This window comes from Idiotropiscis lumnitzeri, chromosome 5 (genome assembly GCF_059441095.1).
Source record: "Idiotropiscis lumnitzeri isolate Australia: NSW breed Sydney's pygmy pipehorse chromosome 5, RoL_Ilum_1.0, whole genome shotgun sequence".
Lineage (NCBI taxonomy): Eukaryota > Metazoa > Chordata > Actinopteri > Syngnathiformes > Syngnathidae > Idiotropiscis > Idiotropiscis lumnitzeri.
In genome coordinates this window covers 15,095,082-15,115,118 of record NC_142395.1, presented here as the reverse complement: position 1 = coordinate 15,115,118, position 20,037 = coordinate 15,095,082, and the positions used below count along the sequence as shown (strand labels likewise).

The window sequence follows — 20,037 nt, the reverse complement described above, 5'->3', positions numbered from 1 at the left end:
ATGTGTACTGCACGACTCATGTTTTTCTTCTCTTTCTCTGTCTTCCAGGACTCCTTAAATGAAGCGCAGCAGATTGCTGATGAGCACTACCGCTTAGAAGGTAAGCCGTCAACAAACGCATCCTATACTGTATTTTCTTTTTGTTTTTTAATCACAGCATCAATGTTCAAGATGAAGAAAATGCCATTTATTGTCCTGGCATCTCCTTTTTTGCTGAGGTGTTACCTCTTCCAGGTCCAACTTCATCACTCTCAAACCCCAATAATGTGCTGATGAGGTTTTACAAAACCCCTCCTCCAATGCAAAGATTCCCCCCTAGTGTGACATGATCCTCGGATTTTAAAGCCTCTGCTTCCCTGTTCAAAGTGGGATTTGAGTGAGTGCTGCCGACACCCATACAAAATGCAAAAAGGTGATGCAAAATTGTCGAAGTTTGCGTAGCTTCGGGCACTGTTATCCTTAATTTCACCAAGAAATTAAACACGAACGCTGAATCAGAATTTTCGGATTCCACTCAGAACGGGTCATGCAAATGTTTGGGTGGCAACGGTCATGTCTCAGAGAGCCATATGTACGTGGTGAGTGCCGTCGCATGAATGCATGCAACATTCAAGCACAACGCCCGGAAGCGTTTGAGTGTATATGGGAATATTTAGCTGTCTATTGAGCGTTAAATTCAGCTTTTAAGTCGTCAGTCAATAAAGCTCAGCTAGGCAGTGTATCAATGCCTTTGTACCTTCACTGCTGGTCTCTGACGCAGTCACATCAGCATACAAAAGGCGTTTGGACACCGAACAGGCGGAAGCCGGTTAGCTTAGCGCTAGCTAGCTGCCGGTACAACACAATACAGATGGGTTTACTGGATTCTATTGTTGGCCAGGGAACGACGAGGGAGGTTGAAATAAGCAATTTTGAATTAAAAAGCTAAACCTTATCAGAGCTTAATGCTTCTTCATCAACTCACCGGTGTACATTACGCTTCAATAAATAGACTAGTCTTCAAATACGTGAATGAATAAGGCTTTGTAAAGTTGTTTGGACACTTTATGGTAGACAAATTGGATTTTTTATTGTTGGACTATGAAGTATTGTTTGGGAAAAGCACAATAAGTATTTGATTCAAGTTAATTCGGTACTCACTTAATCTGAACACAAATAGTACTTAGTCTCGTAAAGCCTCACGCAGAAAAGCAATCATTGGCCGTCCAAGCAATTTTGTCCTCGCCTTGTGGCTGATGTGCAAGGCTATATTTAAATTAAACAGATCTAAGAGCACACCACCAAAACAAAGTTTCAAACTCTTGAAAGTAGATTCGGCGTTTGCTAGAATTAGATCAAATTACCATAAATTATATTTTCCTCTGCTTTTTGGTCAGAAATTTGTGTTTTGTTGAAACCAACCCACTTTCTACTACTGATTGCTAGAGAACAGAAAAGGCTAGAAATAAACTTATTTTTCTGGTGAAAAATACAGCATACACTTTCTTTAGGTAGGTGCTTCTATTGTAAAAGAAAATGATATTCTTTGAGTCTTGAAAGATCAGTCAAAATACTGTAAAACGGCTGGCAAAATTGGAAACCCTGCCTTGAAAATCAGTTAAGACACCTGGAAACTGTTATTAATTGTAATAAAATGCATAAACTTTGTTGCTTACACGTGTGCTGGCTAGCAATTACACTAGGTTACTAAGAAAAACATTTATGAAAAAAAATTAGCAGGATTAACTCCCTGGATCACCAAATGAAGAGAATGTGACTTCTCCTGCCCACAAAGGCAGAGTCATCCTCCTCAACCCGCGCGTGTAGCATTGGAAGGACAAGAGGCAGCAGATATGTGTAATACAGTAGCCAAGCTGGATGAGCTCGCGCATGGCAGCGTTCCCAACCTGCGAGACTCGGATTGCCCTCGCCGTGCCCCTCAGAGCCAATCCCACGGCGGCTTCCTGGCGTATAGACTTCTAAAGGGGGGGGTGTAGGGGGGTGCAGTGATCCTGCATTACTGTTTCTCCTCCCGGCGTTTCATTAGCCATCTCGCCGCCATATTGAGCCTGCTGCCGAACAGATTTGCCCCTCGCACGCACGATCAAACAGCGGGAGCCGCCCCCTCTCGCAATACCAGAAAGGGGGAAAAAAAAAGTTCCCCGGGATGTCGCCTTTCATTTCCGGCCTCCTCCCGACGCGACGGGGATGATCAGACGGTTCAGCTTTGATCCGCTTTCGGATGGCGCGGGAAAAAGTGGGCCGTCGTGTTGTGTTTGCTGCCCCAGCTGGCGCGCAAACAAACAATGTTTCCGATTTGACTCGGCTTAATTAATTAGTGATTCTGTTTTTATTCCACGGGCCGGACTGATCCTCTTCCAGGAGGTTGGAGAACGGGGACTTCAAAGGGGAATGGGAGGGGAGGCTAAAAAGAGAGGGAGAAGTGGGTGTGGTCTGCAGAGGTGGCAAAAGTAAAATTACTCTCACTAAATACTCAAGTAAAAATATAGATACTTGTGTAAAAAAAAAAAAAATACTCTGATAAAAGTATTGATAACACCCCTTGTCCAAAAGTAGATTTTTCTGATCTTTACTTTATTTTATACGTGCACAAGTAAAAACTATCCATCCATCCAATATCTGAACCGCTTCTCCTCACGAGGGTCGCAGGGGTGCCGGAGCCTATCCCAGCTGTCTTCAAGCAGCACACCCTGAATTAGCTGCCAGACAATTGCAGGGGACACAAAGACGAACAACCACTCATGCTCACAATCACACCTCGGGACAATTTACCAACCTACCATGCATTTTTTTGGAATGTGGGAGGAAACCGGAGTACCAGGAGAAAACCCACGCAGGCGCAGAGGCCGGGGCAGCAATCGTACCCACAACCTCTGCGCTGTGCTAACCAGTCGCCCACCATGCCGCCACACCCAAAATAGTTTCCTTTTGATTCATTTCCATTGTACTTGTACAGATAGAACTTCAGCTTGACTACCCCCTAGCTATGGTGGGGCCACCTCAACGATGGAGGCACTAATTGAATATATTTGTAGAATATCACTAATACACATGCGCACACACCAAACCAGCCAGTGTGTCACTTTTTGTGTAATTACAGCCGCTAGGCTATGATGCAGGCCTTTACAAGGCACAACTTATCCTTGGGTCAAGGCCGCACCCACTATTTGAGGCTGACTCTTTTTATGTGTCTGCAGTGGCTCTGCCCCCAGAGAAGACAGGCGGCTGCTGCCTGGAGGACAAGATGATGCAGGAGCGCGATGGCAAACAGCTTCAGTTTGAAGTGAGCTTCTCCCTATGTCCACCCTGAACGAGACCACTATTAACTTCCACTAAAAGGAAACTAGGCCAGTCACCCACATTTTGACACACGCACACATTGACATGCACACTTGGGTGCATACACACTGACACACAAACTTTCTGTACACACTGACCTTAACACACTGTCTGACACACACACACTGATTCTCACGCATGCGCTTCGATTAGGGCTTTAGCTATCAAATATTTAGTTATTTGGATAGCCTACTGAATTGAATATTCACGTTTTTTTTTTTTGCTTGGTTAACGATACACAAGACAAGAAAACGTATTTCCACTTGATAAATGCCCAACTGGTTTTCATTTTTAATTCAACATTTTATACTTTGCATAGCAGCACACTATTTTTCTCTCTAGAAACACGTCGGAATTTAAATTGATCTCTCGCTGTTGATTTTGGTCTACGAGACAAAATGACGTCAAAACCAGAGTAGTGATTTTGTCAACCTAAACAGCACATTTTAAAGTATGTCTGGTTTGTTAAAAAAAAAAAATGGAATGGAAACTGTGTCACGCTGTCAGCATCAAAGTGTGTGGAGTCATTTACGTCTACTGCCTTTGAAAAGTAATCCCTTGGCTCTCACCACCAGCCTATATGGAGCACTTAGCAGGCTGCTAGTGCTAGCTAAAAGCTTCCTACCCCTGCAGCCGACGCTAAACGCTGGCAGCAGACGCCGTACAAATACATAGTCCTCATAATTAAGTCATTTTCTATCACCCTTAATTGGCGATTTAAAGTTATTTCAGGACGTTGTAGTGAGAAGTCGGTAGCAAGAGTTTGTGTTGGCAAACGGCCCTATAACAGTCTTTGGAAGACAAGTCAAATCATCCGCTACGCCGCAACACGTTGCTGGGTACAACTTCAAAATAAAAGTGTACCTCGGCATTGATGTTCATATCAAAGTTGTTCTTACCGTGTTGGCGGTGTATTATTTTCATGCAGATCATAAATAATGGTTGCTGTGGTTAGCGTGACTTATACTTGGCATTGTGTGCGTAAATGCATGGGAACTCGAGTCAGAAAAAATGGCCCAAGTATTTTTTTTTAATCAAGTTATCCAAATTACTCGACTATTCGTTTCAGCCCGAAATTTGATATACACGCACGCATGCTGACACAAACGCACATTCAGATGCACACACATGATGTGGCTGTGCCGTTTCAGGAGGTGGAGTGCGCTGTGTCCATGGAGGAGGATAACCGACAGGAGTGGACGTTCACTCTCTATGACTTTGACAACAACGGGAAAGTCACCAGAGAGGTAAATACTCTTCTCCCCGAAGGGAGGGCTCGGGTGGGTTTAGATTCTGGAGACGTGGGTCTTTGATCAATGAATGAACAACTAAATCAGACAAAACATCTGCCAAAGCATCTCCACCCACACGAACATCTGGATTATTCTTTTATTCATCAAGCTGCAGTCCTTAATGTCATCTTATTTCACTAATACGACATCAAAGAATGAGCACATACCGAAACCAAGACTTTAATACTTCAGGGGGAATGAGACACGCTAACTAACAACAGCGAACATCAATAAGGTTCTCCTCCGCTCTCAGTTTGTAAGGCGACAAGGGGGAAATTGAGGGCAGCATGAAGACACAGCAAAGTGCAGATTCTGGATTTTAAGTGATTCAACCTTTAAGCACATTTAGCCCGTCCTCATTGTTGCAAAGTCTAGTTTGTTGCACATAAATTGGCCAACAAAGAACCATTTCAACACCTTCCTAAAATAATGGCCTAAGTCAAATTTGGACCAAAATAGTTTTTGGGCCTTAAACACAAAACTATGACGTTGGCCACCTGCTGAAATCCTTAGTTCAGCAGATCATTCAATTCTACACCTGGAATTAAATTATTAAAGGCATACTTTACTAATTTTGCTATGTTGACATTTTGTCGATAACAAATTTGACACCATTATTTTTCATGTACAATTAACGTTTTTAAAAACTCATTTCGCTACATGCTGTCGACTGAAAATGACTTGCATTTGTTGAGGGCTCAGATAACAACCAATCAGAGCTCACCTAACGCTCACACGCTGACCTGTGATAAAATTAGTAAAGTCTCGCTTGTCATGATCACTTATACAATTCTGTCTATGGTATCTATCTTTTGACGCTGGTTCCCTCGGGGCATTATTGATCAGCCAAATAGACCCTTCACCAGCGTGGTGAGCGTGGGAAATATTCACCACTCACACCTCACCACACCAAGCGCACACAATGGTTAGCATGTGGGTTTAATGGTACCCTTTTCTACCCGTGTAGCCTCAATTTTTCCAATGATACGGCTTCTGTATTTTCTTGGTACAAACACACATTTTTTTGACACAGAGGAGATTGAGAGCAACCATAAAACGGGCCACGAAAGCAAAACTGAGATTATGGTCAATAATGTTATAGTCTGCTATGGGAAAATGCTTCTGTTTTTGATAGGGGAAAAAAAAGGTCTAATGTGGAGCCGCCACACCCAAACGAACCGTCTACTGTCAAAACCCCTCTCCAGACCTTTATAGTCTTTCCTTCCTGCCAGGGAAGCCGTGCTCGGTGCCTGTAGAGATCCAAGAGAACACCCAGAAAGTTTTGAGTTGTGTGTGTATGTGGAGCCGTTGCCGGTGGCTGCTTGACTCACGAGACGGCAGACGCTTTCTTCTCTCGCTCCTTTTCATGTTGTCACACCACAGATGTTTTTCTCCTTGGTGTCTGTACCTGAAACTGAAGCGTGCACCCGTTCTTGCATATTTAGCTCTTTTCCTTGTGAAGGAAGGGATAATCTGCTAAATTCTTAGCAGTATACAATGGACCCCACGTTTATCATAGGGAATAGGTTCCAAACCCGCCATATAGAGAAACCATGTACAAAGTTTGTTAGAACATTGTATCAGGCTATACAGTGGAACTTTGATTTAACGGACTGGAAAACCAACGGACTCCAGATTTAATAGATAGAAAATGCTATGTGGTCCACTGATAACATCCCTTTACACAGTAGTTGTCAAAGTCTGTTTATATTTCCGTCTACACAGCCATTATTTGAGCCGCTTTTCCTTTTGACAATAATTTTGTACTTTTCTGGGCAATTTCGACTGCGCCAAAAAAATAGTACAAATCAATTTTACTGTGCTGGTTGTTTTTAGGCCACAAAAAAATACTGCAATTTTACTGAAAATCTTTTCTGAGATGACGCCTGTGCCCTGCATGGGTCCGCTAAATTGAAGTTCCACTGTAAATCCAAAATTGGCACAGTAACGTGCGGGAAAAAAAGGCAATTTTTGTACATGATTCAGTGATCTCTATCCATCTCCTTGCAGGATATCACAAGCCTCCTCCACACCATATACGAAGTGGTGGACGCCTCTGTCAATCATTCTCCCAGCAGCAGTAAGACCTTGCGGGTCAAGCTGTCGGTGGCTCCAGACTCCAGCCAGAGATGGAGAAGTTGTACGCAGGGCGGCACAGGTACTCCTCCTCTCATTTGCAGAGAAAGACAATTAGGAAATGTATGAAGATTGTTCCAAAAAATTGGATTGAACAATGTAAAAATTGCCAAAGTTAATGACAGACTGAATAACAAAAATAAACTAATCACTGCTGTGAACATTTTCAAAAACTTGTAAAAAATAAAATAAAAATAAAAAAATTAATAATTGCACAAAATTAAGTCGGAAATTGAAACTCATTTACAATAGATACCAGAAGACCAGCAGAACAGTGACAGCATGTTGATCCGAAAGCCAAAAAATAAAAATGTTTTAAAAGTGGACAGAGAGGGGGCAAAAGTGAAACGTTGTCAAAAAATAATTCAAGGGATATTTATGTAGGGAATTGATTGATTCATTGGTTAATGTCAGAAGACTTTTTAAATCAAAATGTGAAGAACTGTGAAACCACAAATAAAGTAGTTAACCAAAAATGTAAAAAAAATAAATAAATAATAAAAAAATTTAATCGAAAGCTCACAATAAAACTGCCAAAAAAAATGAAAATCCATGAGGAAATATTCTCAAAATAAATAAAATAAGATGTCAAAAAAAATCTGACAACATTCACCTTTCTCTATGATGACTCATGAGGGGAAAAAAGTAGCACAAAAATATACATCCCTGTGTTTTTTCTTCGTCTTTGTCCTGTTTTCACAGTTATAAATACGCCTCAAGAGATTTCAACATCGCCCGTTTGCCTTTATGCTAATTTCATCCTGCGTCAGATCTGGCGTCTTTATTGTTAAACTCTTTCTTAAGTCTCTTCTAACTCTATTCTTCCCATATTTAATTTAGAAGATGCTGGGAGTTGAAAATTGAATAAATGAAGCATTGTTGTTTTTTTTCTTGTTTTTCTTCTTCCCCCTCCTCTGTAGATCTTCAAAGTAAAAAAATCTGAAACAAAGGTTGCTTTCTTCTCGTGTGACTGTTAGTGTGTGTTGTTGTGTGTGCGTGTTGTTCTCATTGATAATAGCCTTCTGTTTTTTTCCCCACACACAGATGCAACCCACCCAAGGGAGAGAAACGACAAGTGCGTCGAAGACCCCAAGAGTGCAGACAAGAAGAGTCGAGCACTGATAAGGTAAATCCGCACTTTTGACTCTTGTTTGTACTTTTTTTTTTTTTGCGTCAGTCACCATCCTTGCGTAAATGATCGCTTGGCACATTTGTTCCGAAACCTGTGATTTTCCCCATCTGCTCCGACAATGGCTGCCTGACCCCAAGGGAGCACTCGTTTGGCCTGCGACGAACATCTCTTGAAATGAAAAGTGCTGCTTTTTCCCCCCGCTTCCCAGGCGCCACCACAGCGACCAGCACGGCCACGCCCAGCCGGGCTGCCAGCGCCACTGCGTGGACGAGAACTTGGAGCGACGGAACCATTACTTGGACCTGGCTGGCATTGAGAACTACACGTCCCGCTTTGGTGCCGGTGAGTCAACCCTCTTGCATGCTCTGGAAATACGAGTTCCAATGTCTAGGCTACTGCAAACAAAGAGATGTGCATTTTTCCCTATTTAAAACTGCCAAGTGTTGAATACGGTTTCTGTGGCATAATTTCCGGAATATACCCCAAGGATCGAGGGTTACAGTTTTAGAAACCGAGCCCTGTTGGGCTTAACAAAAGCACTGACGCCTTCCTAAAAAAGTTTATAATTGACGATTAAACTTTAACGAAAAACATTAAATGTACAGTGTGTAGAATGTTTTGATTCGTCAAAGATCATTCATTTAAAAAAAACACGATTCATTTCAATAATACGCAATCCAATACATTAACTTTCTTTTTTTTTTATTATCTATAATCATAGGTCTAGTAATCATTAATTATATTACATGGGTGGCGGCTCACCGCACAGGACGCTGATATGTCACGCTGACAGCTATCTGCTATGGAGACCTGAAGGAGACAATCACCCCATCACAAATTTGTCGGATCAATGACTAACATGTGTAACATGTGTAACAAATGCAATGCACAGGTTTTGTCACTTGAGAGAATACCAGAAGTCGTGTACGACGACATTTTATGGTGCGAGAGGAGAGCAGAAAAGTTGAGGAAGAAAATAAAAACACAGCACCTCAAATAACTATGTGTATTTGTCTCAAAGCAACTACAGAGCAGCCCAAGGCAGAACCCCATACCCGGTCGTCCAACCAGACCCGCTCTCGATCCCATGAGCCAGAAAACGGCCACTCCCATCATCCGTCGCTTCACCACCATCGCCGTTTGCAAGCCGCTACGGACGCCGGCCCTCCCGAGAGCCTCCACCCTGCTCGGACACGAGGCCAAGATTCAGGCAAAGCCGTTGTCCGTTCCCCCAAGACCCACAGCCGCACTCCTCCCGCTCAGCTGAGCAGCCGAGTGATGCGGAGCAGGGGTCTCCCCGCTCCCCCGGTGCTCACAAGCCAGACGCCGCCTCACCAGTCGGCCGCCCCTTACCGCAAGCACAAGCAGCGCTCCAAGAACCACCAGGCATGCCGGGCACTTGGCACCCTGGTTGGGCCCAGGGTGGAGAAGGAGCAGGTGAGGGAACTGCCCAGAGTTTTGCTCTACGAGGGCCGGATGGCGCAGGTGGTGCAGCGGCACGAGCACCACCACCACCATGAACACCACCACCACTACCACCACTTCTACCAGTCCTGAACGGCCCCCCACCACTTTGAGATCCTCTTTCATATTCTTTGGCATAGGAAGTGGGGGCCGACTAGTCCTGATCTCCTGTCCTGCTTAGGGAACCACTATCACCACTTCTGCCAGTAAACAACCAACCCGCTTTGGGACCTTTTAGCGAGTCCCCACCACTTCTACCACATACAATGTTAGGAACTTTTGGAAACTTCACGGACACAGAAAGTTGTCTGTTGGGGCAGTGAGGTGCTTCTGCTAGTCCCGAACGACCGCCCCACTTGGGGACCCTTACGGAACTTCTTTAACAAAGGAATTAGGGGTGGACCCGCGATAGGGGACATGTACTAGAAGATAAATCAGTGTTATTAACCGGTTAAATGATTCAGGTCTAGAGTACTGAGGGGGATCATGGCTGGTCCCACTGGAGACCCACCGTTTAGCGATCCAGTACACCTTTTTACCCTTTATTCTGGTGCTGGTTTTGGTACTGCGGGCAAACCCAGGAGAACTTTTCCAGACCACTAACCAAGAGCCCGAATCAGGACTGTGATGTCAAATTCAACACTTATGAAGGAAGCTGTGCGTGTGTATGTTGCGACACGTGTGTGTGTCAAAAGCCATTCTGTGGCTGTGCAAGTATTTAATGTGGGAAATGAAGAATCTGATTTAAGTATCCCTTAATGTTGGAAGGAAAATGTTGAGAGAAAAAAAATCCCGAATCTGCTGCTACCTCTAATTTAATCCCAATTTTCACTTTTTTCATTTATTTTTTTCAATCTGCAGTGGCGCTCCTTACCTTGACTAACTCTGACTGTATATAAGGTATATATAAATATATATTGTTATGAATTTTATAAGCTTTATTGATAATGTGACAACTTTGCATCGACGCTGTAAGACTCCGTTTTTTGCTTCCACTTTTTTACGGTTGTGCAGACCCCTTTTTGTATTTCAGTGACACGCTCTCTCTCTCTCTTTGTCTCGATCTGGTTTAATCTTGCATGCCCATCTGTTTAGACTTGCATACCACGCCATTTTTTTTTCTTTTTTTCATGACCAAATGCCTTTAAGTCCCAACTCTCAACAGTTTTTTGACAAATAACCAGTCAAGCACTCATTTGCTAATTGCTTAGCTTCAAAGGACAACAACGGGATCATAACAGATTAAAAGGAAGACCAAAAAAACTTTAGAAAAATAAAATAATATATACACACACAAACGCATAGTATTAATGAGAATTTGACGAAATGATTTTTAATGTGCGTTTGTTTTTGACCAATATTTTTAATGGGATGGCCAAATGTCCTGTTTTGATGCTACTGTCATAACATGTTTCATTTATAAAGCAGACAGAGCCAATTAATGTTCTTTTACCATCATGCAGATATAGCTCAGTTTCCCACTGCTGATGTCATGTTCGACTAATTTAGACAGCGAATACAGAATCAGTCAATTGTTTACGATGGGTTACTCTGCCCTATTACTTCACTCGTGCAGTTTAAAGGCATCCCTGCTGTTTCATCAAGATGACTAATAATAATAATAATAATAATAATCAAATGTTACTTTGAAGCCGCTGCCTCCGTGTTGACGTGAGGCTTGCACGTGTCAGTCCTGTGATGCGTTCAAAGACAACGCTTGTGATCAATCACGGGTGAGATCAGAAGCGCAATATGCTTTCGGCGGTCTGACGAATGACGTTGATTGAAAACCAGCTCAGATGTGCTTTTCTTATATTTTTCAGCTGCCTGTTGTCATTGTTTCAATTTTAATTGCGCAAGTACAAAATGTCTGTTTTGTGCGTGAGCATCCCCTCACAATGTTTTTTTTTTTCACTGTTTGGACACTTTTCTTGGGGAGGAAGGGCACAAAGTTGCTGCACCTGCACCTTTTTTTAAACGAAAGACCCCCTTCCAAAAAAGAAAAAGCCTGAAAAGTCTTTATGGTAAACTTTTTCATCCACATTCTGTTTTGGTGCGCTGCTCCCAATTGCTCCCCTTCAACCTCTGAAAATAATCAGAATGTTCGTCACAGTATTTAGAATTTTATGGACGTTAAACCTTTTCGTCTCCATAGACAGTCACTGTGGAGAAAAAAATCTTAAGGTTGCTTATTGTCAGAGAAATGCAATTAATTGTTGTCAATATTGATGTACATTGAAGTGGGTATAAGATGCAAATTTTTGATCAAGATTGCAGTTTTCCGACTTTTCTATGGAGAGAAAGAAAACACTTAACGGTCATAAAATGCCAAATATTTGGACAATTGTTTTTTTTTATTTTCAAAAGTAGGCATGAGCACAGATTGGGCCCATACATTTTAGTGACGATTGCCCGTAGTTTTGGGACATTGTTACGTTAAGATTTTACTGCGGAAAAGGCTTAAGATAAGATAAGATTGCCTTTATTAGTCCCACAATGGGGAAATTCGAGATTCGAACCCAGACCTCCTGGGGAGACTGGGACCTGAACGCGGCGCCTTAGACCACTCGGCCATCCTGGCAGCCATAAAGTTCATAAAATCTAAAATAGTGCGATCACTCTAATATTTTAAGAGGTTGAAGTGGGCATGAGTACAGACTTGCACATTTACGTGACGATACATCACGGATTAGGCAAACATTAGACTTTCCCCAACACGTGTGGTTGTGGATCTTTTTTGACTGCATAAGAAAATTGTTTGCATGGCATCTGTATCTGTTGGCCCTTCCCCGTCCCCCCAACAACGATCTATTTCACCATGTGGTATCTGCAAACAACAGTTTGTTTGTGTTGTTGCTCTCCCAGCTGTCTCCACTTCCCAGTCCGAATGGGGGGGTTACTACCCAATAAACTCTGCAGACCACCCTGGGTGCGTGTCCGCTCACCTGCCTGGCCCATGAATGGACAGGCATGCGCCATAAATGTGGTCGCATACAACATTGCAGCGACCGCTTGGTGCCGTTCTCCGAGAGTGCTAATGCGTTTAAAGTCTCCACTGTTTTGGATCGAAGTAGAATCCAAATGGATCAGCCCGTTTGGGATGTCAGAACCCCCCTTAACCATCCCAACTGTTTGACGCACCCATTTCCCCTCAAATATTCCTCAGAAAGAGTCAGAAATGTATTTATTGCCAACTTTTCAAAAAAGGGTCAGCACATCGTCATCACAACTGTTGGCGCACCCCTTTTCCCCTTCACACCCTCAAGAGTGGGGAAAAAAAACGTTTAGGCCAAACACCCCCTTTAACTTTTGAACAGAGTTGGTGCACCCCCACACGCTCTCTGACAAAAACACATTGAAAGCCTCATGCCTCCTTGAAAAATCCCAACATAGTTGACGCCACTCTCACTGTCCCGCCTCCACACACAAGCTCACGGCACACCAGTCCAACGCATACCACAGCGACGGGCTGTTCCATTATTGTCGACACATGGTGACTGGAATAGCGCATCTATCCGGCTCATCCTATGAATGTTTGGCTTTTTATTTCAGATTATTTTATTTTATCACCTCTTGACACGTTATCCTCCCATCATGGTAAGCAGGAATGCCGCGCACCGCATTCTTCTCACAGCTGCAGGCCAGCCTAAAGCCGAGGCTCCACCATTCCCAGAAAAAGGGGGGTGAGCAATTTACAGCTGGGCCCCATACGTTGACTTCCTCAACCCGTTTTTCTCTTTTTTTTTTTTTTTTTTTCTTTTGTGGTCGTCATCGTAACTTAGAAAATTGTCACGCTTCGGTCTGATTGGTCGATTTAGGGTGAGGCGATCAGTCTCGCCTGAAACCAGGGAGCAACTTATTTTAGAAAAGTACATCCTCACTTAGTTAGCCGACAGTACATTCTTCAACGCTTTCACAAACATGTGCATCCCCTCAGCCCCTAAAACAATTCAAAGATTTTATTGCCAACTTTTTAATCAATGCACCACTTCAACATCCTCGTGAAGTCGAGGCACCCTTTGATCCCCCTTACCACAAAAAAAAGTCACTAGTCTGGTTATATATATTTATAAAAAAACAAAAGGCATTTTGTTAGGTCATGCACATATGACCGGAAGGGGGAAAACATGAAAATGGCAGTGAGCACAGTTTGGGAATCTGTTTCTGAGTATCTGTTGAAGGCTGGGATGAGTTGGTTCTAAATATTTTTTTTGGTCATCTTGAGGTTTTTTTTTTTTTTTAACATATATATATTCGTCAAATCTGTCATTTCAGTCTAGTGTCCACTTTTATCCTTGCTCATCAGCCATTTCCCGACTTTTTAAAGGGGAAGTCAAGTCAAAAATGTTCTTCACAGTATTATGCCAAAGGGCTCAGCTTGCGAATGTCACATGACCCAACCAGGAAAACAGGTGAGCCGTGAATTGTCGTTACCTCCCCACTCAGGCACTGTGATGTCAGAACGCCGTGCTCTGACAAGTAGGGGCGCACAGACCATATTATTGTAAAGAAAATGTTTGACTTGACTTCCATATTCAAAGATGTTTGCCTTCCCTCATCCAAATGTTTTGTTTAGCATCTTTAACACATGTAGCTGACTTGTTGCTTTATTTATTGGACAGCGTATCTGTGCCGAGGGTGGGTGGGTTAGTGTTTAGGGGACACGTACCTGTTTATTAAAGTATCAACCTGTTGTTAATAATTCCGCACGTGTTGTTTTCTGTTCATGGTCTACACCAAAGGGTCACCAACATGCCCCCTTCATGTGCCACATGAGCGTTTCTAAAATCCATACTTTTATGAACTACACTGGTCAACACTTTTTCTCTTCATTTTTTTTCAATAAGAGATGCAAGTAAACTTTTCAAGACGATTTTTTTTGCTTATGATTTCAAATTTGCTCTCGTTTTTTTCGCACATTGGATTTTCATAATCCAAATATAATACTGTTACAAACGAGTAATTTTTATGAATGAAAGCTTATTCACAGCAGTCCCTATTCGAAGTCTTACCAAAGTTCAACCAGTTCTTGCTATACACATGACACCCCTCTAATGCCCTCTAGAGTCCAAGCGTACCCCCCCCCCCACACACACACACACAAAGAGACAATGAATCTCATTGTACCAAACATTCTTCCCCTTGCATTTGGTTTCAGGCAAATGCTTTCATGTGCACACATCTAAAAGAATAAGGAAGAAGGAGGTCCTTTAATTGTCGTCCTAGAGGGGAAATTGACTTTACACACTTATTTCTTTTTTAGTAAGATTTGCTAGATGCCATCATCACGTATGATGCCACAGTCCAGTTGGGGACTTGTCTTGCTCAAGATCGGTTCCGACTTCCATGTTTGGGGTCATGATATGGGCAACAAGCCGAATTCTGTAAGAACTGAGTCGTCTTGTGACCGTGTTGAAGCCAAGCGTGCTCATTGTCACTGTTGTGACATCACAGCAGGGACAAAATTCAAGAAAAAAATTCCGATCCCACATTAAGTATGGTCGGTAATGTGAAAATCCTCGGTGTGTTTGCAAGTGTCTAAAGCTTTCTCGCTTCCTAATGTGCGAGCACAGCTGCTCAGCAATCGCTGCTTTCATGTTGCAGCTTTAGCGGCTTATCTCCGGCCGTGGCCACCGCAGAGCGTCCGGCTGCGAGCCATGAGATTGGTCTCCCCCACCTCCACAAAGATGGTGAAATATGGAGATTTTTAAAGCAAGACCAAACAGTTTCACAGTTCTTTTTATATACAGCCACGATAGGTTTGTCAGCCATTAAACTGCAAAGAAATGAGATATGCTTCACAACTTCCACTTTTCTGCACATTTTTAAGCATGAATGCATGTTTAAAGTGACAAGAGGATCTCAAGAGCACGTCAACCTCTTGACACGATTTATTTCACAGGCCTGGCTTGAGATTTGTGCTATGTTAAGTGTGTACAAATGGCCCAAAATGAAGCAACAGCATGCTGTTATGTTACAGACGTGAAAGTCAAGTCGCCCATTAGAAATTAACATTATGTCAAACAAGTGTAAAAAAAATAATAATAATTTGCAAAAACAATGAAATGCACAAGGTGTGCTCTTTTTCTTAATTTTCTTACATTACAGCCCTACTCCAAAATGGAAGAAAGATATTTTTCCCTTAAAAAATCGAAACAGAAAATCCCACAGACAACAGTTTTTTTTTGTTGTTTTTTTTCTTTTCAACTGTCTGACATTCACTTATTTTGTTAGCTAGCTAGTCAACCAGTTGGCAAGGGTACTTTTTTTCCCCCTACCTTGCGAGTCAGTCATTTGGTGTAGCAGTTAGCTAGCTAGTGCATTGGCTAATTAGCCCTAGTTAGCAACAGAGTCAGTCAGCTATTTGGTTACTAAGCCTAGTCATCCAGTATTTCAGGTAGCTTGTAAATTATCCAGACAGTGAGATAGTATTGTTTAATTATTCAGTGAACTAGATAGGTCATTTTGTGAGGTAGTAAGTTACTGTATCGCAAGTCAGTGAATTTGTTTCCTAGCTAGTCAGTGATTAGGTGAGGTATTTAGTTAGATATTTATTGATTAATTCAGTCATTTATTTATTCAATTAATTGGGCATCGGCAGTCCGTTACTTAGCTTGCTAGCTTACCGGCCATTGGGTGACGTAGTTTGTTGGCTCGTTTGTAAGTTTGTTATGTCCTAATTTACAAATGAAAGGTGGCTAATCGTAGCCAGCAGAGTTCTTAGATAAGAATCTAAATGTCATTTGACAGTGTTCAGTGAAGGAGTTGTAAAAAATCCAGGGGTTTCTAGTGTTAACTAGATCTCTCATGACCATGTTTGTCATTCAATCATTAGTTTGATAGTTAGGTTGCTTGTTTGCCTAGTCGATTGGTTAACAAGATGGGCAGTTAACTAGCTTGTCAGTTAGTTAGCTAGGTACTCAGTTTGGTATGGAAGTTTCTCAGTTAGCTGCCGTTGACTTAAAAGTATGTAAATGTAAATGAGAGTATGTCTCACTCGTAGCAGCTTTGAAGTGTGAATTGAACTCAGCAGGGTGCAAAATTCACTCCAAAAAAGCACACAGTCAAGATGCTAAAGTGTTAGCAGCACAGGAGCAATGCTAATGTACATCTGTTCCACTCAATCTATGGCCTTTGAACACTTTTTTTTCCACGCCGGATAATAAGCGGAGCCTTCTTCTTCCCCCAATCCTCCCGACTTCAAAGCCGATGTGCCACGGATAATGCAAATGATGGCAATACGCCGCTTACTCAAGAGCGGGAAACCAAAGCGCGGGGTGGGGAGGTGTGGGGAAGAATTAATGCTAATTGGCAGGGCCTGCCTTTTATGTGTGCCGAGAGGGGGCAAGAAATAAAAACACTTAAGACGGTTTTTAGGGTGTGTTCAATTAGGAAACGAGAGTGTATGGGGTTAAAACAAATGGTGCGTTGTGTACTCAACTGGAGATGAGGTGAGGCAACCCTTTATTTATTTTGACATTTTTGCTATAACAAGGGAGACACTTAAAAATTCAAAAGTTATAATGGGTGTCTTAAAGGGACCATTCAGCTGGGATAGGCCTTGTTTTTTCCTCAAAAACTGTATTTTTTTGATCAGGGAAAATATATTCGCTTCCATTTTCAATTTTATCAGTTATTTTGGGAGAAATGAAGACCCGGATGGCACTGAATTTATAGAACTTAAGTTATGGTGTTGTTGACTCGTGTCCCCTAGTGCCTTATCAAAAGCCAACAGTCTCAAACTTGCTTTTTCAATTGGACAGTGATTTGGAATTGCACCAGCAAATAGTTGCTGTTCTTATATCCATCTTTTTTCTTAGGCATCTGGCGAAAGTCACAACAGCCCCTAGAAACATTACAGTAATCCAGCCGAGATTCAATGAAGGCACTACTGCGATGCATTTTATTTTGGAGTCAGCCAGCCCTCCCTCAAACGTTTCCTGCTGCTGGCCTCATAACTGAAGCTTGTAGGAGGGAGCACAGAACTCCAACGCTATTGTTCCGCCACTGGTTCACTGTTGCATTTTAGATCTCATTTTAAGATTCTTTTATTTTTATTTCAATCTGTAAAGGGTCTCATAAACCTTACCTCTATTATCTCCTAGTCCTCTACATACCTGCCCGATTGAGCCTTTTCCAATTTGGGTCCTGTCTTTGGACTGACCTACCGTTAAACATTAAGTGAGCGCTCTCTGTCTATTTATAAAACTCCTCTTAACAGACATTATTCTGTGGATTTTGATGCAGCGTGAGACTCTGAATAGTTTGATTTTAATGATGGTTTGTTTTTATTTCAATAATGGTTTGTTTTAACGGTCTTTGTATTTATATGTCTAATTTTTACTCTATGTACAGCACTTTGTATTCAGCGAAATTTGTTTTGAAAGTGCTATTAATAAAAGTTGAGCTGATTTGAGATGTGTATGAGCAAAAGAAATTTCAGTTGTGCTAGTGAGAGCGTTTCAGCATTGTGTATGAGCGGTAATCCTGAATTATGTCCCTGACAGCCCCTCATATCACGGCTGCCTTCTTCTTTCTTTGACTCTCTCACTTTGACTCTCTCGCTTTCTCTATTTCGGCAAAACATCAAAGCTGGAGGCGGCGGCGCTTTGATGTGGCGGCGTGCTGTCGAAGGTACAAAGTGAACGCAGGGGGATGTCGAGCTGCAAGGTGCCGCTGTAACACGGGGGGGCCGCACTTGAAAGCGTGGACTGCGTGGCGGAGGCACGGTCGTGAATGTCCAACAAGTCTCAAGCCTCAACACACTGAAGGTCAAAGGGAAAGCCGGACGTGACCTTGAAGGCAGAGGCCCGAGTGATGTAACTTTACAGATTGCAGAAGTGATGCAGCAAACCTGTCGTGTCATCATGCGAGACTTCAGCGAATCCCGTGAGACTTAAACATCGTCAGCAGTTAAAAGCGTTTCCTTTTATGCTTGTCACCACACAAGTGTACCGCTGATGGCAAACAGGAAAAGTGTGGTGATAAAGGAATTGAAGTTACATTGGCGAAAGGGTGTGATAACCGAAAAACAGAAAATGTAACTTTCAAAGATAAAAGATGAAGTGTGACTATAACCACAGCATAGCAAATGCAGAAATTATTGTGAAACAGTGTGAGTAGTTTGGATCTGTTTTGACACAAGTTGACTTCATTTTTCAATTTTATGATTGTTAAAAATGTGATACTTTTTTTTTTATTGTGGCCCTGACATGATATTCTCTTTTTGTGGAAGTTTTCATCATAAAAGTATGTTCCCCCACCCTGACCAAGTCCCAGAAGATGAGAGAAAAACGACCCATGCTTCCATTGCCTATGGCGGTTTGTATGAGCATAGCTCAAACAGCACAAGCAAATGGACTGTTTTAGCAGATCGCTTTTGTACGTCACAAACCCCACTTTTTTTAGTTTTATACGTCCTTAACTCAGCCCTCACTGACAAACTGCATGTACGCCAGGCCTGGGGGAAAAAAAACAACCCAAACAGAAATATTTTAGTATACAATACAACTTTATGTACTTTTAAAAAGTAAAGTAAACATTGTTCATTCCTAATTGTGTGGTGCACCGTGTATGGCATTATGAGAAACAATATGTGGGGAAAAATGCATTGCAATGACAATGCATAAAAAAATACAAATAAACAATATTTACGTAATTAATTTATTAACATTTTTTTGAATGGGTATATCTATTCGGCATGTCTCCCCAAATGACAACACGTGGGGGCGCACGCGCATTTCCATTCCCGCAGTATTATGGGAAAAACTACGTTTGTAGCATTTAGCACGTGCGAACATATTTGCGAGTTCGTTTGCACAATAAACATTTTTACTCCTTTGGCAGATTCACCTTAAGCACATGACAATGTGCCAGCCAGGAAAAAAAACATCACTCAACAACAAAAAAATAATTCCCGCTACATCCGAGCCACATTAAGTCTTGGGGTTGGAGTTTATTAATGCATCGAATACGCCCAAACAACTCCCAAGACGTTAGCTTCGCAGCTAACAGATGGTTTATGTAACGTCAATGCTAGATTAAAACATGACATTCAGAAATGTGTTGTGCAAATCTTTGCAGTGTTAAACGTTATCAATAACTTTCCCGTCCTTTAAATGAGATGCGTCTTTGCAAAAATGTATTACATGATTTCATGCTGTGTTGTCATTCAAAGTGCTCTTCTTTTAGTACAAGTACAGACGTGAAAGACTCTAAGCACGTGGAACAGGCGAGCCTTGGCCAGTCCAACTCATTTTGTAAACAGAACCACGTGAAATCAAGCGCGCCTTGGCCACGCCCACCCCAAAAAACCGCTGCTTTAACGCGAGGCTAACTGTAGACCTTCCCAGGGGAGTATGTAATTCTACAACAAGGCGGAATTTCGCGTAAAAGTGGTTGTTGTCGTCACTGTAAAGCTCATGTCAGGGTCCTCGTAGCTTGGATTTGAATACATAGCTGTAATATCGTACAGACGTGCAACATGACAATTTTAAGAGTAAAAGCCGAAGCTGCTATTGTTGACCAGTAATGCAACACTGTCACCAAGTGGCCAGAGAACCAAATTGCACCCAACCTTTAATAGGCCTTCACAGCACACCAGGACATAAACGGAATCCATAAATGAGGGCAATAGTTTAGCTGGGATTTTTTTTCCGCACTAAATTGATAATG

At 42.2% G+C, this 20,037-nt stretch overlaps 1 protein-coding gene across 2 annotated transcripts in view; it reads left to right on the top strand.

Annotated features, from left to right (window-relative positions):
- Nucleotides 1-12,286, top strand: part of nkd1 (NKD inhibitor of WNT signaling pathway 1) — a 35,335-nt gene extending 23,049 nt beyond the window's left edge. Inside the window, exons 4-10 of one of the 2 annotated variants that reach the window (XM_088297155.1) lie at nucleotides 49-100; nucleotides 3,198-3,283; nucleotides 4,491-4,586; nucleotides 6,642-6,789; nucleotides 7,812-7,893; nucleotides 8,108-8,241; nucleotides 8,921-12,286. In XM_088297155.1, coding sequence (XP_088153281.1) covers nucleotides 49-100; nucleotides 3,198-3,283; nucleotides 4,491-4,586; nucleotides 6,642-6,789; nucleotides 7,812-7,893; nucleotides 8,108-8,241; nucleotides 8,921-9,456 — 1,134 coding nt within the window. In that variant the 3' untranslated portion in view covers nucleotides 9,457-12,286. The remainder of the gene's footprint in view (nucleotides 1-48; nucleotides 101-3,197; nucleotides 3,284-4,490; nucleotides 4,587-6,641; nucleotides 6,790-7,811; nucleotides 7,894-8,107; nucleotides 8,242-8,920) is intronic. The other variant, XM_088297154.1, reaches the window with a different exon arrangement.
- The last annotated feature ends 7,751 nt before the right edge of the window (nucleotides 12,287-20,037 follow it).